At 48.0% G+C, this 24,955-nt stretch overlaps 1 protein-coding gene across 1 annotated transcript in view; it reads left to right on the forward strand.

Annotated features, from left to right (window-relative positions):
- Positions 1-24,955, forward strand: part of ttc23 (tetratricopeptide repeat domain 23) — a 72,345-nt gene that overhangs the window by 43,136 nt on the left and 4,254 nt on the right. The window contains exons 8-11 of the mRNA XM_078199998.1: positions 419-524; positions 5,711-5,838; positions 6,537-6,686; positions 23,224-23,306. Coding sequence (XP_078056124.1) covers positions 419-524; positions 5,711-5,838; positions 6,537-6,686; positions 23,224-23,306 — 467 coding nt within the window. The remainder of the gene's footprint in view (positions 1-418; positions 525-5,710; positions 5,839-6,536; positions 6,687-23,223; positions 23,307-24,955) is intronic.

Below are 24,955 nucleotides of genomic sequence, written 5' to 3' on the forward strand. Positions count from 1 at the left end.
TCCTGAGTGAATTAGCACCTTTGTGAGAGGCAGAGCGAGTTGAGCAGGAATGCTGCATCTTAACGCTGAACGCCTGATCAAAAACCTTGTGAAAACAAACTTGGGCAGCTGTATTGAATGCCGTGCTTCCTGCTGCCTCCCCCTTTCCATTGTAAGAAAAAAGGCAGACATTCTCAGTGACGGTATTTAATATTTTGACACTGAGTGCCATTTTACTTCCATTTACAAAACACACTTAATGCTATCTGGAGTGTTGCTGCTGCATGTAAACATTTAGCAGCTTATGTGGCCATATGGGGTAGGGTTTTTCCCGTGTTCTATTGTGATCTGTTTCGGTTTGCCAGCTCTGCAGTGTCGCATTAAGAAACTGGCAGCTCCAACCCTGTGATATAAACTTGGATCTCTTGGTGTGTTACAGGCTCATTCCATCATGCTGACTAACGCTGTCTCGGGAGAGGAGGAGGGGCAAATAACTCTGGCTCTGGCAGAGGCCTACACTTCAACAGGCAAAGCTGAGCATCACCGTAAGTCTTCTAAAAGCAATTCTACGCCAGCCTGGAAGAGTTTGCAGATCCAAAAACTGTGCTACAGTTAAGAAAGCCCACTAACGCCTCCACTTTCTCAGGAGGATAAGGAAATTTGGCATTTTTTAAAAATTCACTTGTGGGACATGGGCGTCGCTGGCTGGGCCAGCATTTACTGCCCATCCCTAGTCGCCGTTGGAGGGCAGTTGAGAGTCAACCACATTGCTGTGGTTCTGGAGTCACACGTAGGCCAGACCAGGTAAGGATGGCAGATTTCCTTCCCTAAAGGACCAGATGAACCAGATGTGTTTTTCCAAACAATCAACAATGCTTTCATAGAGTCATAGAGGTTTACAGCATGGAAACAGGCCCTTCGGCCCAACTTGTCCATGCCGCCCTTTTTTTTAAACCCCGAAGCTAGTCCCAATTGCCCACATTTGGCCCACATCCCTCTATACCCATCTTACCCATGTAACTGTCTAAACGCTTTCTAAAAGATAAAATTGTACCCGCCTGTACTACTACCAATGGCAGCCTGTTCCAGACATTCAGCACCCTCTGGATCCTTTTGTATCTTTCCCCTCTCACCTTAAACCTATGCCCTCTAGTTTTAGACTCCCCTACCTTTGGGAAAAGATATTGACTATCTAACTGATCTATGCCCCTCATTATTTTATAGACATCTATAAGATCACCCCTCATGGTCGTCAGTAGATTCTTAATTCCAAATATCTTTCATTGATTTCAAATTCCATCATCCGTTGTGGTGGGATTCGAACCCGGGTCCCCGGCATATTAGCTGAGTTTCCGGATTAATAGACGAGTGATAATACCACGAGGCCATCACCTTCCTCCACTTGTCCACTACAACTCTCACCAATTTTTACAGATGTACCATAGAAAGCATCCTCTCCGAATGTATCTCAGCTTGGTATGGGGATCCTCCTCTGATCAAGACCAAGAAACTACAAAGGGTTGTGAACGAAGCCCTGTCCATCACACAAACCAGCTTCCCATCCATTGATTCTGATATAATTTTTTGTTTTTGGATTTCCAAAAGGCGTTTGATAAGGTGCCCCATAAAAGGCTACTGAAGAAGATTAGGGCACACGGAGTTGGGGGTAGTGTGTTAAAGTGGATTGGGGACTGGCTATCCGACAGGAAGCAAAGAGTCGGAATAAATGGGTGTTTTTCCGGTTGGAGGAAGGTAACTAGTGGCGTGCCGCAGGGATCGGTACTCGGGCCGCAACTATTTACCATTTATATAGATGATCTGGAGGAGGGGACGGAGTGTAGGGTAACGAAGTTTGCAGACGACACAAAGATAAGTGGAAAAGTGAATCGTGTGGAGGACGGAGAAGATCTGCAGAGAGATTTGGACAGGCTGAGTGAGTGGGCGAGGATATGGCAAATGGAGTATAACGTTGAGAAATGCGAGGTTATACACTTTGGAGGAAATAATAACAAATGGGATTACTATCTCAATGGAAACAAATTAAAACATGCTACCGTGCAAAGGGACCTGGGGGTCCTTGTGCATGAGACGCAAAAGCCCAGTCTGCAGGTACAACAGGTGATCAAGAAGGCAAATGGGATGTTGGCCTATATTGCGAAGGGGATAGAATATAAAAGCAGGGATGTCTTGATGCACCTGTACAGGGCATTGGTGAGGCCGCAGCTGGAATACTGTGTGCAGTATTGGTCCCCTTATATGAGGAAGGATATATTGGCATTGGAGGGAGTGCAGAGAAGGTTCACCAGGTTGATACCGGAGATGAGGGGTTTGGATTATGAGGAGAGGCTGAGGAGATTGGGTTTGTACTCGTTGGAGTTTAGAAGGATGAGGGGGGATCTTATGGAGACTTATAAGATAATGCGGGGGCTGGATAGGGTGGAGGCGGAGAGATTCTTTCCACTTAGTAAGGAAGTTAAAACTAGAGGACACAGCCTCAAAATAAAGGGGGGTCGGTTTAAGACAGAGTTGAGGAGGAACTTCTTCTCCCAGAGGGTGGTGAATCTCTGGAATTCTCTGCCCACTGAGGTGGTGGAGGCTACCTCGCTGAATATGTTTAAAGCGCGGATGGATGGATTCCTGATCGGTAAGGGAATTAAGGGTTATGGGGATCAGGCGGGTAAGTGGTACTGATCCACGTCAGATCAGCCATGATCTTATTGAATGGCGGGGCAGGCTCGAAGGGCTAGATGGCCTACTCCTGCTCCTATTTCTTATGTTCTTATGTTCTTATGTCTACACTTCCCGCTGCCTCGGCAAAGCAGCCAGCATAATTAAGGACCCCACGCACCCCGGACATTCTCTCTTCCACCTTCTTCCGTCGGGAAAAACGTACAAAAGTCTGAGGTCACGTACCGACTGACTCAAGAACAGCTTCTTCCCTGCTGACATCAGACTTTTGAATGGACCCACCTTGCATTAAGTTGATCTTTCTCTACAACCTAGCTATGACTGTAACACTACATTCTGCACTCTCTCCTTTCCTTCTCCCCTATGTACTCTATGAATGGTATGCTTTGTCTGTATAGCGCGCAAGAAACAATACTTTTCACTGAATCCCAATACATGTGACAATAATAAATCAAATCCAGTTTTTTAATTACCCCTGTATGTATCGCCATTCCCCTACTTAAACATATCTATAGTCCTGGGCTCTTCTGAATCCCAAAGTTCCTTCTCCCCACTACTGGTGCATCTGCCCTTCAGCTGCCTGGTCTCTAAGTTCTGGAATTCCCTCCCTAAACCTTTCCTCCTCTCTATCTTAGAATCCCTACAGTGCAGAAGGGCAGAAGGAGGCCATTTGGCCCATCGAGCCTGCACCGACTGCAATCCCACCTAGGCCCTATTCCCGTAACCCCACATATTTATCCTGCTAATCCCCCTGACACTAGAACATAGAACATAGAACAGTACAGCACAGTACAGGCCCTTCGGCCCTAGATGTTGTGCCGAGCTTTGTCTGAAACCAAGATCAAGCTATCCCACTCCCTATCATTCTGGTGTGCTCCATGTGCCTATCCAATAACCGCTTGAAAGTTCCTAAAGTGTCCGACTCCACTATCACAGCAGGCAGTCCATTCCACACCCCAACCACTCTCTGAGTAAAGAACCTACCTCGGTCATCCCTAGGGTCAATTTAGCATGGCCAATCAACCTAATCTGCACATCTTTGGATCTTTCAATCCTTTAAGATACTCTTTAAAAGCTACCACATTGTCCAAGATTTAGATCACTTGTCCTAACTGCTCCCTTGACTTGGTATCTGTTTTCTTCTTATAAACATGAGAAATAGGAGCAGAAGTAGGCCATTCAGCCCCTCGAGCTGCTCCACCATTCATTACAATCATGGCTGATCTGTTTATGTTTCAATTTCCACATTCCCATCCACCTTCAATAATCTTCGATTTCTTTGCCTAACAAGAATCTATCTACCTCTGCCCTCAAAAATATTAAGTTAAACCCACTTCCACTGCCTCCTAAGGCAGAGAGTTCCAAAGTCACAAAACTCTCCAAGAGAAAAAAATTCTCTTCGTCTCTGACTTACGAGGGTGACCCCTGATTTTGAAACAGTGCCCCCTAGTTCTGGACTCACTCACAAGAGGAAACATCCTTTCCACGTCCACCTTATCAAGACCGTTCGGGATCTTGTATACTTCAATCAAGTCACCCCCTCACTCTTAGATAGCGCGGTGGCACAGTGGTTAGCACTGCTGCCTCACAGCGCCAGGGACCAGGGTTCAATTCTCGGCTTGGGTCACTGTCTGTGTGGAGTCTGCACGTTCTCCCCGTGTCTGCGTGGGTTTCCTCCGGGTGCTCCGGTTTCCTCCCACAGTCTGAAAGACGTGCTGGTTAGGGTGCATTGGCCGTGCTAAATTCTCCCTCAGTGTTACCCGAACAAGCGCTGGAGTGTGGCGACTAGGGGATTTTCACTGTAACTTCATTGCGGTGTTAATGTAAGCTTACTTATGACACTAATAAATAATCTTTAAAACTTTCATAGAATCATAGAACCCGACAGCGCAGATGGAGGCCATTCGGCCCATCGAGTCTGCACGTCCACAGTCCCACCCAGGCCCTATCCCAATAACCCCGTGTATTTACCCAAGCTAGTCCCCCTGACACTAAGGGGCAAATTAGCACGGCCAATCCACCTAAGCCGCACATCTTAGGATCGTGGGAGGAAACCGGAGCACCCGGAGGAAGCCCACACAGGCACAGGGAGAATGGGCAAACTCCTCAGAGATTGTGGCCCAAGCTGGGAATCGAACCCAGGTCCCTGGTGCTGTGAGGCAGCAGTGCTAACCACTGTGTCACCTTTTTTTCCCCTTCTGTGACATCTCACTATCCTATATAATGGCTCCATGTAGGCTGCCATTATTCGAATTCTCTACCCAATTGGGCTGTGGAAGCTCAATCACTTCAAAAGGCGGTGAAGTAGAAAGGGTCGAGAGCTTCAGGTTTTTAGGTGTCCAGATCACCAACAACCTGTCCTGGTCCCCCCTCATGCTGACACTATAGTTAAGAAAGCCCACCAATGCGTCTACTTTCTAAGGAAATTTGGCATGTCAGCTACGACTCTCACCACTTTTACAGATGCGCCATAGAAAGCATTCTTTCTGGTTGTATCACAGCTTGGTATGGGCTCCTGCTCTGCCCAAGACTGCAAGGAACTACAAAAGGTCATAAATGTAGCCCAATCCATCACACAAACCAGCCTCCCATCCATTGACTCTGTCTACACTTCCCGTTGCCTCGGCAAAGCAGCCAGCATAATCAAGGACCCCACGCACCCCGGACATTCTCTCTTCCACCTTCTTCCATCGGGAAAAAGATACAAATGTCTGGGGTCATGTAACAACCAACTCAAGAACAGCTTCTTCCCTGCTGCTGTCAGACTTTTGAATGGACCTACCTCGCATTAAGTTGATCTTTCTCTACACCCTAGCTATGACTGTAACACTACATTCTGCACTCTCTCCTTTCCTTCTCTATGAACAGTGTGCTCTGTCTGCATAGCGCGCAAGAAACAATACTTTTCACTGTATACTAATACACGTGATAATAAATCGAACCAAAAGTGTTTTGCCGCCTTTATATTTGACAATACTTTGACATTTATTCATGCTTTGTTAACTCTACTTGGATCGTGAAAGTTGTTCCCATCTTTTTTTAGACACAGCAGAGGAATACTACAAACAGAGTCTGGAATGTTACCAGGCAGCAATGGGAAAAGAACATGCTTCAACTCTCTCAGTCCTGGACAATTACTGTCGATTCCTCATTACGATAAAGGATTACCCGGTAAGGTTAAATATTCAGATCTTAGTTGGAATTTTTTTTAAATGCAAACTTTTTTTTGTGGGACATGGGCGTCGCTGGCTGGGCCAGCATTTATTGCCCATCCCTAGTTGCCCGAGAGCAGTTGAGAGTCAACCACATTGCTGTGGTTCTGGAGTCACATGTAGGCCAGACCAGGTAAGGACGGCAGATTTCCTTCCCTAAAGGACATTAGTGAACCAGGTGGGTTTTTCCGACAATGGTTCCATGGTCATCAGCAGATTCTTAATTCCAGATACTGAAGTCAAATTCCGCTTTCTGCCAAGGCGGGATTCGAACCCAGGTCCCCCAGAACATTAGCTAAGTTTTTGTATTAATAGTCTAGCGATAATACCACGAGGCCATCGCCTCCCAAGCGAAGGTGCAAACTCCACAGAGACAGTCACCCAAGGCTGGAATCGAACCCGGTTCCCTGGCGCTGTGAGGCAGCAATGCTAACCACTGTGCCACCGTGCCGCCGGGAATGGAACCCGGGTCCCTGGCGCTGTGAGGCAGCAGTGCTAACTACTGTGCCACCGTGCCGCCCCATTGTGGGCATGGGGGCGGTTACAAGGGTAGCCAGGATGAGGCCATGGAGGGACTTGAAAACCATCACGAGAATCTTAAAGGGGAGGTGGGACTGGTTTATTCTGGTGTAAAAGGTCATTGTGTCTTTGCTACAGGCTGCATCGAGAATACTTCAAGAATCCCTCCCAGCCAAGTTCTCTACCTTTGGAGATTTCAGCACAGAGGTAGAGGAGACGTATCACCTGTTTGGAGGAATCGAGTTGGCTCAGGGACACCAGAAAGCAGCTTACAAAATGTTCAAAAAGGTGAGGACAGGGTGTGATGTGGTGGGAAATCCGCAGGTCAGTCAAAATAACCTCTCACCCCTCACTGAAAAACGGATTAACCGACCAATCAATCAGGTTGGCAAGTGTGGGATCTCGCTGTGCACAAGTTGGCTGTCACAGTTTCCTGCAATAAAACATTGACCACACTTCTAAAAAGCGTCACTTCATTGGCTGTGCGATGCTTTGGGATATCCCGAGGGTGTGTAAGGTGCTATATAAATGCAGGCATTTTTAAAATAACATACCATTGATTGAACTGTGGATAATGGAATACCGGTGGACTTGTTTCAGTGGCTGTTGACCAGAACGTATCGTGTAGACTTTTCCCCCCACCCCCTCCCCTCTTCAGTGGTTCCCTTCTGCCCTGTAGACAAGGAGTCGCACTTTGGTTAGGTTGCCTGGAAGCTTCACCCAGTTGAGCAGCCTCAGTGTGTCTGCCTCAGACAGTGATATTCAAATGGAGCTATCACAGCTTCAGGCCAACACGCTCGTTGTACCGGGACTCACTGCGGGGCGCGGACTTTACAATTTAAAGTCCATTCCATCACGCAAACCAGCCTCCCATCCATTGACTCCGTCTACACTTCCCGCTGCCTCGGAAAAGCAGCCAGCATCATCAAGAACCCCCACGCATCCCGGACATTCCCTCTTCCACCTTCTTCCGTCGGGAAAAAGATACAAAAGTCTGAGGTCACGCACCGACCGACTCAAGAACAGCTTCTTCCCTGCTGCCGTCAGACTTTTGAATGGACCTACCTTGCACTAAGTTGATCTTCCTCTACACCCTCGCTATGACTGTAACACTACATTCTGCACTCTCTCCTTTCCTTCTCTATGAATGGTATGCTTAGTCTGTATAGCGCACAAGAAACAATACTTTTCACTGTATCCCAATACATGTGACAATAATAAATCAAAGATTTTCGCCACAGAGGAGAGATTCCCTGTCGTTGCGAAAATCTTGGAAATGGCTGAAAATTCTAAATCCCAACTCCAAACTTGGCATTTTCCATCCTTGCGGATGCGGGACTGGAATCGGGCCAGAGTTCGCGCATGTGCGATTCTTGGAGGCAGCTGACGTTTAAATCACCAGCTACCTCAACTGAAGTGGGATTTTGTAAGAACTGGAGTGCAAAATTCAGAGTGTGCAGTTTAGAACAGGTAAGAGGCGATGGATGTGTTTGGATAGCCGGCGTACCCCCTTGGAAAGGAAAAGTCCCTCTTTAAATGGTACTTTTGGGAGAGGTAAGGCACTCTTTGGGATTGTTAAAAGTGAACATGATTGTGCACTTTGTACACACAAACACTTTAGAACTGTGCAGCTGTCAAGGAGCTGTCGCAGCTGTCCAGGAATTGTCAAACCTGTCAAGGAACTGTCCAAGGATACTAGGTGAGTTGGCTTGAAGGAGTTAAGGGCGTCAGTGGTGCCAGCCAATCAAATTCGCTGTCAGGCTAGGACTTCCTTCCTAGATGATGGCGGAAGTCTACCCCTGAGTTGATTAACGCCCTCCCGAGTGTAAAATGGCTGCAAGGCAGACAGTTTATGCATTGGTGGGCCGTGGACCGACCTTTTAGTTGGTGGGGCAGGAAACACAGCCACCCCTCTTATACACTATAAAACCTTTCACAGTTTTCCCTCTCTTTAGTTTTGAAGTAGAGTCACACGGGCTCGAAATTTTAACTCTGTTTCTCTCTCCACAGACGCTGCCAGGCCTGCTGCGTTTTTCCAGCGTTGTCTGTTTTTATTTCAGATTTTCAGCATCTGCAGTATTTTGGGTTTATTGCAGGAAACCAGACCGCGGTCGTACCCACATCACATGACTGCAGCACTACAAGATGGCAGCTCACCATCAGCTTCTCTCGACCAGTTAGGGATTTGTATTGTTTAATTCATGGGACATGCGCATCGCTGGCTCGGCCAGCATTTATTGCCCATCCCTAATCGCCCTTGAGAAGGTGGTGTTGAATTCATAGAATCCCTACAGTGCAGAAGGAGGCCATTCAGCCCATCGAGCCTGAACCGACCACAATCCTACCCCAGGCCCTATCCCCACAACCCCACACATTTACCCTATTAATCCCTCTAACCTACACATCCCGGGACACTAAGGGGCAATTTAGCATGGCCAATCTGCCTAACTCGCACATCTTTGGACTGTGAGAGGAAACCGGAGCACCCGGAGGAAACCCACGCAGACACGGGGAGAACGTGCAGACTCCACACAGACAGTGACCCGAGCCGGGAATCGAACCCGGGTCCCTGGAGCTGTGAAGCAACAGTGCTAACCACTGCGCCACCGTGCCGCCCAAGAAAAAATTCTTGGATGCTTGCAGTCCATGTGGTGTAGGTACACCCACAGTGCTGTTAGGGAGGGAGTTCCAGGACTTTGACCCAGCGACAGGGAAGGAACGGCGATATATTTCCAAGTCAGGATGGTGAGTGACTTGGAGGGGAACTTGTAGGTGGTGGCGTTCCCATGTATGGGTGGCATAGTGACACAGTGGTTAGCACTGCTGTCTCACAGCGCCAGGGGCCCAGGTTCGATTCTAGCCTCAGGGCACTGTCTGTGTGGAGTTTGCGCGTTCTCCCCGTGCCTGCGTGGGTTTCCCTCCGGTTTCCTCCCACAGTCCAAAGATGTGCGGGTTGGGTTGATTGGCCATGATAAATTGACCCTAGTATCAGAAGGATTGGCGGGGTGAATGTGTGGGGTTGCGGGAGTGGGGCCTGGGTGGGATTGTGGTCGGTGCAGACTCGATGGACCGAGTGGCCTCCTTCTGCACTGTAGGGATTCTATGATTCTATGTGCTGCCCTTGTCCTCCTAGATGGCAGTGGTCGTGGGTTTGGAAGGTGCTGTCTAAGGATTCTTGGTGGGTTCATGCAGTGCATCTTGTAGGTGGGGAAAGTGGCTGCCACTGTGCAATGGTGTTGGAGGGACTGAATATTTGTGGTTGTCATACCAGTCAAATGAGCTGCTTGGTGTCAAGCTTCTTGCGTGACGTTGGAGCTGCACTCATCCAGGCAAGTGGAGGGTATTCTATCACACTCCTGACTTGTGCCTTGTAGATTCGACGATAAGATTCAGCACCACTTCAATGTGCCAGCAAAGCCTTCAGTCACCTGAGGAGAGTGTTTGAAGACCAGGATGTCAGACACGGCACCAACCTCATGGTCTACAGAGCAGCAGTGATACTCACCCTCCTATATGGCTCACAGGGGAGGCGCTGGTGTCGTGGTATTGTCACTAGACTAGTAATCCAGAGCCTCAGGGTAATTCTCTGGAGACCTGGGTTCGAATCCCATGGCAGATGGTGGAATTTGAATTCAATAAAAATCTGGGATTAAAAGTCCATGGCCATGAAACCATTGTCGATTGTTGTAAAAACCCATTTGGTTCACTTATGTCCTTTAGGGAAGGAAATCTGCCATCCTTACCTGGCCTGGCCTACATGTGACTCCAGAGCCCACAGCAATGTGGTTGACCCTTAAATGCCCTCAGGGATGGGCAATAAATGCTGGCCCAGCCAGCGACGCCCACATCCCAGGAATGAATATATAAAATAAAATGTGGACTATGTACACTAGGCACCTCGGAATTCTGGAGAGGCGCCACCAACACTGTCTCTGCAAGGATAGGCGCACCAATGTCCGTGTTCTTACTCAGGTTGACAGCCCCAGCATCGAAGCATTGCCCCATCCTCGATCAACTCCACTGGGTGGGGTCACAGCGTCTGCAAATCTGACACGAGACTCCCAAAACAAACGCTGTACTCGGAGCTCTGACACAGCGAGCCAGCCCCAGGAGGGCGGAGAAAACATTTCAAAGCCTCCTTGACAAAGTGCAACCGGAATGCCTGGCCCAAGAACACCCAAAATGGAGGGGAAACATCCGGGAAGGAGCTAAACACATTCTGCCGGAATTCTGCCACCCCATCCGCCACGGAATCGGAGCGGGCGAGGGGCGGGAAACAGACATGCCCCCCCGTTGACCTCGGGTGGGAATTTCCGGTCTCGCACGAGCGAAGCCACTAAAGCCCGCCTACTGAGTTTGATCACCAGAGAGCAAGGTGAAGCCAAGCATCAACAGCGGAAGGAGCGAACGGCCACCTGGGCACCCCAGCCACCCGATCTGATTTGATTTATTATTGTCACATGTATTAACATACAGTGAAAAGCATTGTTTCTTGCGCGCTATACAGACAAAGCATACCGTTCATAGAGAAGGAAAGGAGAGAGTGCAGAATGTAGTGTTACAGTAACAGCTAGGGTGTCAAGAAAGATCAACTCAGCGCGAGGTAGGTCCATTCAAAAGTCTGACGGCAGCAGGGAAGAAGCTGTTCTTCAGTCGGTTGGTACGTGACCTCAGACTGTTGTATCTTTTTCTCGACGGAAGAAGGTGGAAGAGAGAATGTCCGGGGTGCGTGGGGGGTCCTTAATCATGCTGGCTGCTTTGCCGAGGCAGCGGGAAGTGTAGACGGAGACAATGGATGGGAGGCTGGTTTGCCTGATGCCCGCTCCTCCAACCACTGTCTGCCCCACCTGTGACAGAGACTGGAGCTTTCACGCTGGGCACCTGAGAACTCATTGTTAGGGTGGAAGCAAATGAACATCAATTCCGAGGGACTGCCCGATAAAACGGAGCGGAAGAGAAGGTGCCAGAACCTCCCGGGTGGGCAATAAATGCCGGCCTAGCCATCGACACTCACATCCCAAGGACAAATAAAACAAAGCAATTACAGTAATTGGAACCGAACAGAAGAAAAAGACCGGCCATATATTCCGAGATGGGCTCAGTTGCAAGACAGCTCCCTGTAGTCACACAGTCATTCTAATTATTCACGCCAACCGGTTAGAACATTGTCTCCATAACAGATCAATAAACAACCAATGTGGCAATTAGTCTTGCTTTGTCCTACTTCCAGAACATGTGAATGCACCTGACTAACAAATACACAAATTGGAATCAATAAACTTCCCTGTACAATTGATTAGAACTATTTGTTTGTTAAGAGCCGCCCAACATTTGACTCGATATTTCTGTGCACAAAGGGACTTTGTGCTTGCGCAGTCGGTCCATTTAGTTTAATGTCACATCAGCTGGAGCCTGATGCACATTTTGGCCCCTTTGCTGGAAGTGAAACTTGTCACAAGGTGCCCGTAATTCTCTCTCTCTGGAAAGACAAGACACTTTTCACGGGGAAGTTTAAATTGGATGATGCTGAGCAATCAACAATCTGCTGTTTGTCTTTCAACACCTGCATAACTAACCCCCGGGGTAAAAACGGCAGAGGTCCCACTTGTACTGTGTTAGCGTGGCTAATGTTTTAACCCCTGAGTCCGCTGTTTGTGGCCTCACTCCCACTTTTGAGACTAAGGAAGGCAATGGTCCAGTGAGGGCGGCACGGCGGCATGGCGGTTAGCACTGCTGCCCCACAGCGCCAGGGACCCAGGTTCAATTCCAGTCTTGGGCCACTGTCTGTGTGGAGTCTGCACATTCTTCCCGTGTCTGCGTGGGTTTCCTCCGGATGCTCCGGTTTCCTCCCACAGTCTAAAGATTGCAGGTTAGGTGGACTGGCCAAGCTAAATTGCCCCTTAGTGTCCAAAGATGTGCAGGTTAGGTGGATTGGCCATGCTAAATTGCCCCTCAGCGTCCCAAGATGTGTAGGTTAGGTGGATAAGCCATGGCGAATGTATGGAGTTATGGGGATAACCACAGTAAGAAGTTTAACAACACTAGGTTAAAGTCCAACAGGTTTATTTGGTAGTAAAAATAATTTGGCTTCCAAATAAACCTGTTGGACTTTAACCTGGTGTTGTTAAACTTCTTACTGTGTTTACCCCAGTCCAACGCCAGCACCTCCACATCACGTTATGGGGATAATGCAGGGGAGATGGCCTGGGTAAGATGCTCTGTCAGAGAGTTGGTGCATACTTGATGGGCCAAATGGCCTTTTCTGCACTGTAGAAATTCTTTGATGTTATCGCTAGGCTATTAATCCAGAAACTCAGCTAATGTTCTGGGGACACGGGTTCGAATCCCACCACAGCAGATGGTGGAATTTGAATTCAATTTTAAAAAGTTTGGAACTAAGAATCTACTGATGACCATGAAACCATTGTCGATTGTCGGAAAAACCCATCTGGTTCACTAATGTCCCTTGAGAGAAGGAAATCTGCTGTCCTTATCTGGTCTGGCCTACATGTGACTCCAGAGCCACAGCAATGTGGTTGACTCTCAACTGCCCTCCAAGGGCAACGAGGGATGGGCAATAAATGCTGGCCAGCCAGCGACGCCCATGTCCCACGAATGAATAAAAAAATAATTAGTGCACATAATTTGGGTGTATGATCCCAGTACTCGGAAAATGTATTATCGCTGAAGGTGATTTGTAGTTTTGGATTCGAAGCCAGTCCCAAGATGTGAGAGGTACCGTATCATTACACAAGAGCATGCCCTGGCTAATCATAGAATGGAATAGAATTATAGAATCCCGACCGTGCAGAAGGAAGCCATTCGGCCCATCGAGTCTGCATCGACCACAATCCCACCCAGGCCCTTTCCCCATAACCCCGTGCATTTACCCCAGCTAGTCTCCCTGACACTAAGGGGCAATTTAGTATGGCCAATCCACCTAACCTGCACATCTTTGGAGTGTGGGAGCAAACCAGAGCACCCGGAGGAAACCCGCGCAGACCACGGGGAGAATGTGCAAAGTCCACACAGGCAGCGACCCGAGGAATCGAACCCGGGCCCCTGACGCTGTGAGGCAGCAATGCTAACCACCGTGCCACCCTAACATTCTCCTTCATCTCAGTTTCTGCCTGGGGGACCGTAGCTTTGAGATACTTGTGTAGGCGCTCCACCTACATAAAGCAGTGATTGCGCATTTAAAGTGATTCCTGCAATGTCTTAGAGATATTCTGAGGATCGGACATCAAATAAATCCATTTTTCCTCCTGTGATCTTCCTGCTCAAGTGGTCAGTTTGTGAATCACCGAGAGGGGTTGTTTGAAGAGACAGACATGCAGAGTCAGCTCCACGCAAGAAACATCTCATCTGTAATTATTAAAAGAATTAATTGAACCAAGGCTACATTTTGCTTTGAGCTCTGATTAGAGAGATGGTCCTTTCCTTGTCCATGCATCTCAAATCCTTTTTGGAGTCTATGCCACTTAAGAGAAGCTCAACTTTCCTTTCTTCTCAGTCTCTCTTAATCGCTTGTCAAGTTTGTGGTCACTCACTGGATGCAAACCTCTTTGAGACTTTCTGAAGACATAGGCCAGGAACCATCGCCGTGGTTGGATTTCCGCAGCAGAGGCAATTTAGGGCGGCATGATGGCACAGTGGTTAGCACTGCTGCCTCACAGCGCCAGGGTCGAAAGCTTTAGGTTTCTAGGTGTCCAGATCACCAATGACCTGTCCTGGTCCCTCCATGCCAACACTATAGTTAAGAAAGCCCACCAACGCCTCTATTTCTCAGACGACTCTCACCAACGTTTACAGATGCACCACAGAAAGCATTCTTTCTGGTTGTATCACAGCTTGGTCTGGCTCCTGCTCTGACCAAGACTGCAATAAACTACAAAGGGTCATGAATGAAGCCCAATCCATCACGCAAACCAGCCTCCCATCCATTGACTCTGTCTACACTTTCCGCTGCCTCGGCAAAGCAGCCAGCACAATTAAGGACCCCACGCACCCCGGACATTCTCTCTTCCACCTTCATCCATCGGGCAAAAGATACAAAAGTCTGAGGTCGCATACCAACCGACTCAAGAACAGCTACTTCCCTGCTGCTGTCAGACTTCTGAATGGACCTACCTCGCGTTAAGTTGATCTTTCTCTACACCCTAACTGTGACTGTAACACTACATTCTGTACTCTCTCATTTCCTTCTCTATGAACAGTATGCTTTGTCTGTATAGCGCGCAAGGAACAATACTTTTCACTGTGTCCCAATACATGTTAAATCAAATCAAATCAGGGAAACCAAAGACATGTAGGTTAGGTGGATTAGCCATGCTTAATTGGCCCTTACTGTCAGGGGGATTGGCAGGGTAAATACGGGGATAAGGCCTTGAGTGGGATTGTGGTCGGTACAGACTCGATGGGCCGAATGGCCTCCTTCTGCACTGTAGGGATTCTATGATTCTACGTCATTGGCCGCCAAAATCAACAGCCATTTGCGTTGCTCGCCAGACGCACCAGTGTGGAACCCACCGCGAGGGCCGCCTACTCTCTGACAGAGTATCTTGATTTGATTTGATTTGATTTATTATTGTCACATGTATTAGTATACAGTGAAAAGTATTGTTTCTTGCGTGCTGTATCTTATTCAGGCCCTCTCCCTTGCCCTATCCCCATAATGGTGCGCATTTAGCATGGCCAATCCCCATTACCTACACATCTTTGGATTCTAAGGGGCAATTCAGCATGGCCAATCCACCTAACCTACACATCTTTGGACACTAAGGGGCAATTTAGCATGGCCAATTCACCTAACCTACACATCTTTGGACACTAAGGGGCAATTTAGCATGGCCAATCCACCTAACCTACACATCTTTGGACACTAAGGGGCAATTTAGCATGGCCAATCCACCTAACCTACACATCTTTGGATTCTAAGGGACAACTTAGCATGGCCAATCCACCTAAACTCCCTGTAGTAAGACTCTCTGCACTTACTGGATCCTGGACTCCAGGACTTAGAATCCAGTGACTGCTCCTAATCCCGGTGTCGTGGGCACTGCTGCCACTAACCCTGCTGTGATCGGAATGGCCGGCTGCTTTCTGAGGCAGGACGTTCACCCGTGCGAGAGATAGACACTCCGTCCCCAGCCAATTAAGGCGGGGAGATCCTGCCATCCAAAAAAAAACCCTGGCCCACGTTTCTGCTATATCTCAGCAAAGAAATGTTGTGACAGTGATCGATGCACAAGTGGCAAAGGCTGCTTATAGAATCATAGGATCCCTACAGTGCAGAAGGAGGCCATTCGGCCCATCGAGTCTGCACTGACCACAATCCCACCCAGTCCCTATCCCCAAAACCCTACTTATTTACCCTACTAACCCCCTGACACTAAGGGCCAATTTAGCACGGCCAATCCACCTCACCCGCACATCTTTGGACTGTGGGAGGAAATCGGAGCACCCGGAGAAAACCCACGCAGACACGGGGAGAACGTGCAGACTCCACACAGACAGTGACCCGAGCCGGGAATCGAATCCGGGTCCCTGGCGCTGTGAGGCAGCAGTGCTAACCCACTGTGCCGTTGTGCCGCTTGTTCTGCTAATGCTGTGTGTGTGCAGTGTGTGAGTGTGTCAGTAGAGGATTCTACGAGTGTCAGGAGATAAATCACAGGCCCACTCCCTGATTGCTAAGTATGTACCATGGAAGATGAGCTGGGTGCAGACACACTGCGCTATCTAATGTGCTATTTAGCTTTTTGAGATTTTGTTACCCACCAAGGCAGCAGCTGCAGACAGGGCAATATTTACCTCTTAGTAACCTGAGTAAGGTCTAAAGATGAGAGCTCTAATGCTTTCTCACCAACTTTTACAAATGCGCCATAGAAAGCTTCTTTTCTGGCTGTATCACAGCTTGGTATGGCTCCTGCTCTGCCCAAGACTTTTGAATGGACCTACCTTATATTGAGCTGATCTTTCTCTGCAACCTAGCTATGTCTGTAACTCTACATTCTGCACCCTCTCACCTATGTACTCTATGAACGGTATGCTTTGTCTGCATGGCGCACAAGAAACAATACTTTTCAATGTATCCCAATACATGTGACAATAACAAATCAATCGATACTTACAATTGTGTTCTACAATAATACCATATTTCTGTCTGATGGAAAGGATGATTTGCATTTATATAGCACCTTTCACCTCAGATATCCCAACTCACTTTACAGCCGATTAAGGACTTTTGGTGTGTAGTCTGCAAAAAAACTACAAAGGGTTATAAACATAGCCCAGTCCGTCATGCAAACCAGCCTCACATCCATTGACCCCATCTATGTGGCACGGTGGCACAGTGGGTTAGCACGGCTGCCTCACGGCGCCAGGGACCCGGGTTCGATTCCCGGCTTGGGTCACTGTCTGTGCGGAGTCTGCACGTTCTCCCCGTGTCTGCATGGGTTTCCCCCGGGTGCTCCGGTTTCCTCCCACAGTCCGAAAGACATGCTGGTTAGGGTGCATTGACCGTGCTAAATTCTCCCTCAGTGTACCCAAACAGGCGCCAGAGTGTGGCGACTCAGGGATTTTTACAGTAACTTCATTGCAGTTAATTAACTAATAATTAAACTTTAAACTACACTTCCTGCTGCCTCGGAAAAGCAGCCAGCATAATCAAGAACCCCACACATCCCGGACATTCCGTCTAACACCTTCTTCCATCGGGAAAAAGATACAAAGGTCTGAGGTCACATACCAACCGACTCAAGAACAGCTTCTTCCCTGCTGCTGGCAGGCTTTTGAATGGACCTACCTCGCATTAAGCTGATCTTTCTCTGCAACCTCTGCCCAAGACTGAGTACCCTCTTCCCTATGTACTCTATGAACGGTATGCTTTGTATAGCGCACAAGAAACAATACTTTTGACTATATCCCAACACGTGACAATAATAAATCAAATCAATCAATAATTAGAATTGTGTTCTATAATAATGCCATATTTCAGTTTGATGGAAAGGATGATTTGCATTTATATAGCACCTTTCACCTCAGATATCCCAACTCATTTTACAGCCAATTAAATACTTTTGATGTGTAGTCTGCTGTCATGTAGAAACGTAATAGGCAATTTCACACACAAACTCCCGAAAACAGCTCTGTGGTAGTAGCTGCATCATTTGTTGCAGTGATGTTGGTTGGGGGTAGATGTTGACCAGGACACTGAGGATCATTCTTAGGCCGTTCTTTGAACAGGAACATGGCATCCTTTGCTCCCGCTTGATAGGGAAGAGAGGATCTTCGTTTAATGTCTTATCTGAAAGACGGCACCTCTGACAGTGCTGTAATCCCACAGTACGGCATTGTGAGTGTCAGCCTGCATCTTGTGCTCTCAAGTTTCCCAATAGCAATGAGATGGTATCATGGGTGAATTTTCGAAGGACATGACTCAATATTGATGCTTTACATTAAGGAGCAAGAGCTTCACAAATCTTCGGCTTTATCACCCAGTAACCATGTACTGTGTTAAGAGTATTTCCCTTGGAATTAAAATCACAATTCTCAGCATGACCCCAGTTAGTGCAGACTCGACTCCACTAAACTACCACTACCAGCGTCTAACCCATATCACTACCAGAAAACTACCACTACACTACCACTAAACTACCACTACATGCACCCTCTAAACTACCACTACTAGCTTCTAACCCACTACACTACCACTATCACATCACTACCACTAAACTACCACTACTAGCATCTAACCCACTACACTACCACTATCACATCACTACCACTACTAACATCTAACCCACTACACTACCACTATCACATCACTACCACTACTAGCATCTAACCCACTACACTACCACTATCGCATCACTACCACTAAACTACCACTACTAACATCTAACGCACTACACTACCACTATCACATCACTACCACTAAACTACCACTACTAGCATCTAACCCACTACACTACCACTATCGCATCACTACCACTAAACTACCACTACTAACATCTAACGCACTACACTACCACTATCACATCACTACCACTACTAACATCTAATCCACTACACTATCACATCACTACCACTAAACTACCACTACTAACATCTAACCCACTACACTACCACTATCACATCACTACCACTAAACTACCACTACTAGCATCTAATCCACTACACTACCACTATCACATCACTACCACTAAACTACCACTACTAGCATCTAACCCACTACACTACCACTATCACATCACTACCACTAAACTACCACTACTAGCATCTAACCCACTACACTACCACTATCACATCACTACCACTAAACTACCACTACTAACATCTAACCCACTACACTACCACTATCACATCACTACCACTAAACTACCACTACTAACATCTAACCCACTACACTACCACCTCACTATCTCTATGCTACCCCACAATCAACATTTTAAACTCAGACTTCTGCTTACTTCTTCCTTAAGATGAAAAAACATTGAGTGAATTGATGGTCTGCTGAGGTTGTTGGCAATGTGAAGCCACATAGGACCGAGACGGGGAGAAATATTTTTATTCAAAGAGTTGTGAAACTTTGGAATTCTCCATCCCAGCGAGCTGTGTTTCAAGTAGAGATTAACAGATTTGTAAATACCAATGATATAAAGTGATGTGGGGTTAGTGTGGGGACAGGGTATGATCATATTGAATGGAGGAGCAGACTCGATGGGCTGAATGGCCAACTGCTGCTTCTATGTTCCTTAATTCCTATGTGTGGATGGAAAAGAATCCCTTCTATTTGAAACCATTGCCCTCATTCTGGTGATTGATGAAGTTGGCATTTACTTCGTAAGACTCCCGACTGCGGCAGAATCAGACAGGACATTGGGTTATGGCAGCACGGTGGCACAGTGGTTAGCACTGCTGCCTCACAGCGCCAGGGACCCCGGGTTCGATTCCGGCCTCAGGTCACTGTCTGTGTGGAGTTTGCACGTTCTCCCAGTGTCTGCGTGGGTTTCCTCCGGGTGCTCCGGTTTCCTCCCACATTCCAAAGATGTGCGAGTTAGGTGGATTGGCCGTGTTAAATTGCCCCTTAGTGTCAGGGGGACTGGCTAGGGTGAATAAATGGGGTTATGGGGATAGGGCCTGGGTGGGATTGTGGTCGGTGCAGACTCGATGGGCCGAATTAGGTTAGGTGCATTGACCCAAACAGGCGCCGGAGTGTGACGACGAGGGGAATTTCACAGTAACTTCATTGCAGTGTTAACGTAAGCCTTACTTGTGACACTAATAAATAAATTTTACTTTACTTTAAATGGCCTCCTTCTGCACTGTAGGATTCTATGTTATACACAATATTGTGAAGAGATTGTGTCAAATGCGGAGATGAATCTACATTCTTGCTTCAACCCATACAGTTCACTCCATTGTGGAATCAGTCACTAAATTAGTTGCTGTTGACATGTAGCTGATTGGAGCAACCCGGTGGTTTGCATCAGACTTTATATATGTACTGGGTTAATGTTCAAATGTCAAGTGAGATGGACCAGCAGGTGTGCTGTGTTCAGGAAATGTAAGAGCAGCCATTTTTAGACTGCTCCCATTGTGGAAGAGTTAACATTGATCAGTGTTTTTGGTCGTAGCTCCAGTTTTAGTCACTCCGTCATTGCCAGCTGTCCCTTCAGCTACCTGGGCCCCCAGCTTTGGAACTCCCTCCCTAAACCACTCTGCTCCTCTACCCTTTTACCCGGCCTCTAAGATGTTTCTTAAAACCGACCTTGGCTCCTCGCCTGTGCTGAGCTGGCATGAGTAGGAGAGACTCAGATCTGAGGCCACAGTCTCAGAGTAAAGACCCGAGATGGGGAGGAATTGCATCAGCCAGGGCGTGGTGAATCTGTGGAATTCATTGCCACACAAGGCCCTGGAAGCGAGGTCACTGAGTATATTTAAGACAGAGATGGATTGGTTCTTGATTGGCAAGGGGATCAAAGGTTACGGGGAAAAGGCGGGTGAATGGGGTTGAGAAACTTATCTGCCGTGATTGAATGGCAGAGCAGACTCGATGGGCCGAATGGCCTAAATTCTGCTGCTAAATCTTATGGTCTTATGGCAGATCTCAGCAAGGGCAAAATGGGAATTTCTAATAATAGAATCCCTGCAGTGCAGAATGAGGCCATTCGGCCCATCGAGACTGCACCGACAATAATTCCACCCAGGCCCTATCCCCCTAACCCCATATTTACCCTGCTAATCCCCCTGACACTAAGGAGCAATTTAGCATGGCCAAGCCACCTAACCTGCACATCTTTGGACACTAAGGGCTAATTTAGCATGGCCAATCCACCTAACCTGCACATCTTTGCACACCAAGGGACAATTTACCATGGCCAATCCACCTCACCCACACATCTTTGGACACTAAGGGCTAATTTAGCATGGCCAATCCACCTAACCAACACATCTTTGGACTGTGGGAGGAAACCGGAGCACCCGGAGGAAACCCACGCAGACACGGGGAGAACGTGCAGATTCCACACAGACAGTGACCCAAGCCAGGAATTGATGGATATCAACATCCATCCCCCAACTAACATCACTGTAACAAATGATCTAGCCATTATCACAAAGCTGTTTTCGGGAGTTTGTGTGTGAAACTGCCTGCTATGTTTCTATATTACAGCAGACTCCACCTCAAACGCAGTGCTAACTACTGTGCCACCATGACCTCATCCTCCTTCGATTAGGGAGGAGGCCACAGGCTTCCATTCCTAATTGCAAATGAGCTGGAAACTCAGTGTGCGTCTAGACATAGATTTGGCCTTGGCTGTGTGATATCCTCCATATTTGAATATTCTTCTGACCTTCACTTTCTGAATCAATGCAACAATCTTTTGCATTTATATTTTGCACCCACAAAGTGGCAAAACATCCCAAAGTGCTGCAAGAACTCAAAAAATGGGACAAGAAGTAGACCATTCGGCCCATCACGTCTGCTCCACCATTCAATCCGATCATGGCTGATCTTTGGCTTAAACTCCCTTTTCCCGTCTGCTTCCCATATCCCTTAATCCCCCGAGACCAAAAATCTGTCTACCCCAGTCCTCAATGTATTCAACGATGGAGCGTCCACAACCCTCAGGGGTAGAGAATTCCAAAGGTTCTCAACCCTCTGAGTGAAGGCATTTCTCCTCATAGAATCCCAACAGTGCAGAAGAGGCCATTCAGCCCATCGAGTCTGCACCGACTCTCTTGGCAGAGTATCTTACACAGGCCCAATCCCCGTAACCCTCCACCTTTCCCATGGCCAATCCACCTAACCTGCACATCTTTGGACTGTGGGAGGAAACCGGAGCACCCGGAGGAAACCCACGCAGACACGGGGAGAATGTGCAAACTCCACACAGACAGCCGAAATGGAACCTGGGTCCCTGGCGCTGTGAGGCAGCGGCGTCAACCACTGCGCCACCGTGCCGCCTTTTAAAGTTTATTTATTCGTGTCACAAGTAAGGCTTACATTAGCAGTGCAATGAAGTTACTGTGAAATTCCCCTAGTCGTCACACTCTGGCACCTGTTCGGGTCAATGAACCTAACCAGCACGTCTTTCAGACTGTGGGAGGAAACAGGAGCACCCGGAGGAAACCCACGCAGTCACACGGGGAGAATGTGCAAACTCCACACAAACAGTGACCCAAGCCAGGAATTGAACCCAGGTCTCTGGCGCTGTGAGGCAGCAGTGCTAACCACTGTGCCACCGCGCCGCCTATCTCACTCCTGAACGACCAGCCCCTTATCCTGAGACTGTGTCCCCGTGTTTTAAATTCCCTGACCAGCAGAAACAATCTCTCAGCCACTCTATCAAACCCTTTCAGGATCTTGTAGCTTTCAATGTGATGGCCTCTCATTCTTCTGAACTCCAGAGAGAATAGACCCAATCTGCGCAGCTTCTCGTCATAGGACAAGCAGAAAGGTTTAGCAAGGGAATCCCAGAACTGAAAGCCTAAGAAGCTGAAGCCACGTCCGCCAATGGTCGAGTGAAGGAAAGCTTTGACAAAGGGTCGTCTGGACTCGAAACGTCAGCTCTTTTCTCTCCTTACAGATGCTGCCGCACCTGCTGAAAGTTTCCAGCATTTTCTCTTTTGGTAGATAGAGTGAAAGAAGTTAGGATGCGTGAGAAGCCGGAATTGGGGGAGAGCGGAGATTTCTGAGGATTGCAAGATCAGTGGGGGTTGTGGTGATGGGGGTGGGTGTGAGGCCATTGGAGTACACTACTGCCATTAGAAAGACCCCCCCCCGCCTCACCTTCCCCCAGCAGGAGGGAGGTGACAGCCTAGTGGTATTATCACTAGAATATTAATCCAGAAACTCAGCTAATGTTCTGGGGACCTGGGTTCGAATCCCGCCACGGCAGATGGTGGAATTTGAATTCAATAACAAGAATCAGGAATTAAGAATCTACTGATGACCAGGAATCCATTGTCGGAAAAACCCATCTGGTTCCTTTAGGGAAGGAAATCTGCCGTCCTTACCCGGTCTGGCCTACGTGTGAGTCCAGAGCCACAGCAATGTGGTTGACTCTCAACTGCCCTCCATGGGGCAAGTAGGAATGGGCAATAAATGCTGACCCAGCCAGCGACACCCATGTCCCACGAATGAATTTAAAAAAGTCAGCACCTCCATGGGGAGCTGGTAAAAAAACGGGAGAACAAAAATTTTGTTCAAATTTGCGTTTGCCACCCAGTTGCAAGTGATAAATGTGCTGATCCAGTTCGACTGGTAGGAGTTGCTGATTGCAGAGTTCTAATTAAATACTTTAATCTCTCTGTTTGGCAGTGCCTGGGGATTCAGACCTTTCTGTACGGGTCACAGCACAAAAAGACAGGAGCCACTCAGCAAACAGTCCAACTCTTATCCAAGTAAGTGACGCCTCAGTGACCATCAGATCAATGACCTGAGCTAGCTGAAGCTATTCGGAACTTTCTAGCGAACTGCTCCTTTAACTGTTGCATTGCCACAGGGCCAGGAATAGTTGAAAAATTTAATGTGTTAGAGAGTCATAGAGTCATAGAGGTTTACAGCACGGAAACAGGCCCTTCAGCCCAACTTGTCCATGCCGCCGTTTTTTAAAAAAACCCCTAAGCTAGTCCCAATTGCCCGCATTTGGCCCATATCCCTCTACACCCATCTTACCCATGTAACTGTCTAAATGCTTTTTAAAAGACAAAATTGTACCTGCCCCTACTACTACCTCTGGCAGCTCGTTCCAGACACTCACCACCCTCTGTGTGAAAATATTGCCCCTCTGGACCCTTTTGTATCTCTCCCCTCTCACCTTAAACCAATGCCCCCAGGTTAGGTGGGTTGGCCGTGCTAAATTCTCCCTCAGTGTTCCAAGATGTGAAGGTTAGATGGATTGGTCATGCTAAACTGCCCCTTAGTGTTCAAAGATATGTAGGTTAGGGGGTAAATACGTGGGGTTATGCTGATAGGGCAGGGGAGAGTCTGGGTAAAGGTGCTCTGTCGGGGAATGGGTGCAGATCCTCAATGGCCCCCTTCCGCACTATAGGAATTCTCCTATAGTTTTGGACTCCCCTACCTCTGGGAAAAGATATTGACTATCTAGGTGATCTATGCTCCTCATTATTTAATAGACCTCTTTAAGATCACCCCTTAGCTTTCTACGCGCCAGAGAAAAAAGTCCCAGTCTACCCAGCCTCTCCTTTTCCTCAATGGCTCTGTGCTCACTAAGTCTACAACTGAACCCTGAAGTGCACGAGATTCTACCCCCTGGATCCATCTTAGAACCACTGGTCTGAGCCCAGCTGACATTGAGGGTATTGTAGTGACCAGCTCTGATATCTCTGGGCTCAGAAGGGGGGAGGAATCCGCCATGGTTCCAGCTCCTGATCTATCCAGTGCCTCCCACGGGGAACTGCCCGCCTTTTGGGATGATTAAAGTCAGCAGGATTGGATCCAGCTGTGGCCTACAGAGGAAAGTCTGGGGCCTGTGTGTGGCCCCTATCCCAACACTGGTCAGTGTCTGCGTGGGGGGAGTGCAGGAAACTGGAGGGGGGGGAAACATATAGAAAAACCACAATTTTTCACCAGGAAAACAGTCAGTGGTAGATTATTGGTAACAAATCATAGAATAAAATCATAGCATTCTTATAGTGGAGAAGGGGACCATTGAGGATCTGCACCCACTCCCCAACAGAGCATTTTTATCCAGGCTCTCCCCTGCCCTATCCCCATAACCCCACACATTTACCCCCTAATCTCCCTAACCGACATATCTTTGGACACTAAGGGGCATTTTAGCACGGCCAATCCACCTAACCTGGGGACGGCACGGTGGCACAGTGGTTAGCACTGCTGCCTCACAGCGCCAGGGACCCGGGTTCGATTCCCGGCTTGGGTCACTGTCTATGCGAAGTCTGCACGTTCTCCCCGTGTCTGCGTGGGTTTCCTCCGGGTGCTCCGGCTTCCTCCCACAGTCCAAAGACGTGCTGGTGAGGTGGATTGGCTATGCTAAATTCTCCCTCCGTGTACCCGAAATGTGGTAACT

This window comes from Mustelus asterias, chromosome 29, assembly GCF_964213995.1.
Source record: "Mustelus asterias chromosome 29, sMusAst1.hap1.1, whole genome shotgun sequence".
Lineage (NCBI taxonomy): Eukaryota > Metazoa > Chordata > Chondrichthyes > Carcharhiniformes > Triakidae > Mustelus > Mustelus asterias.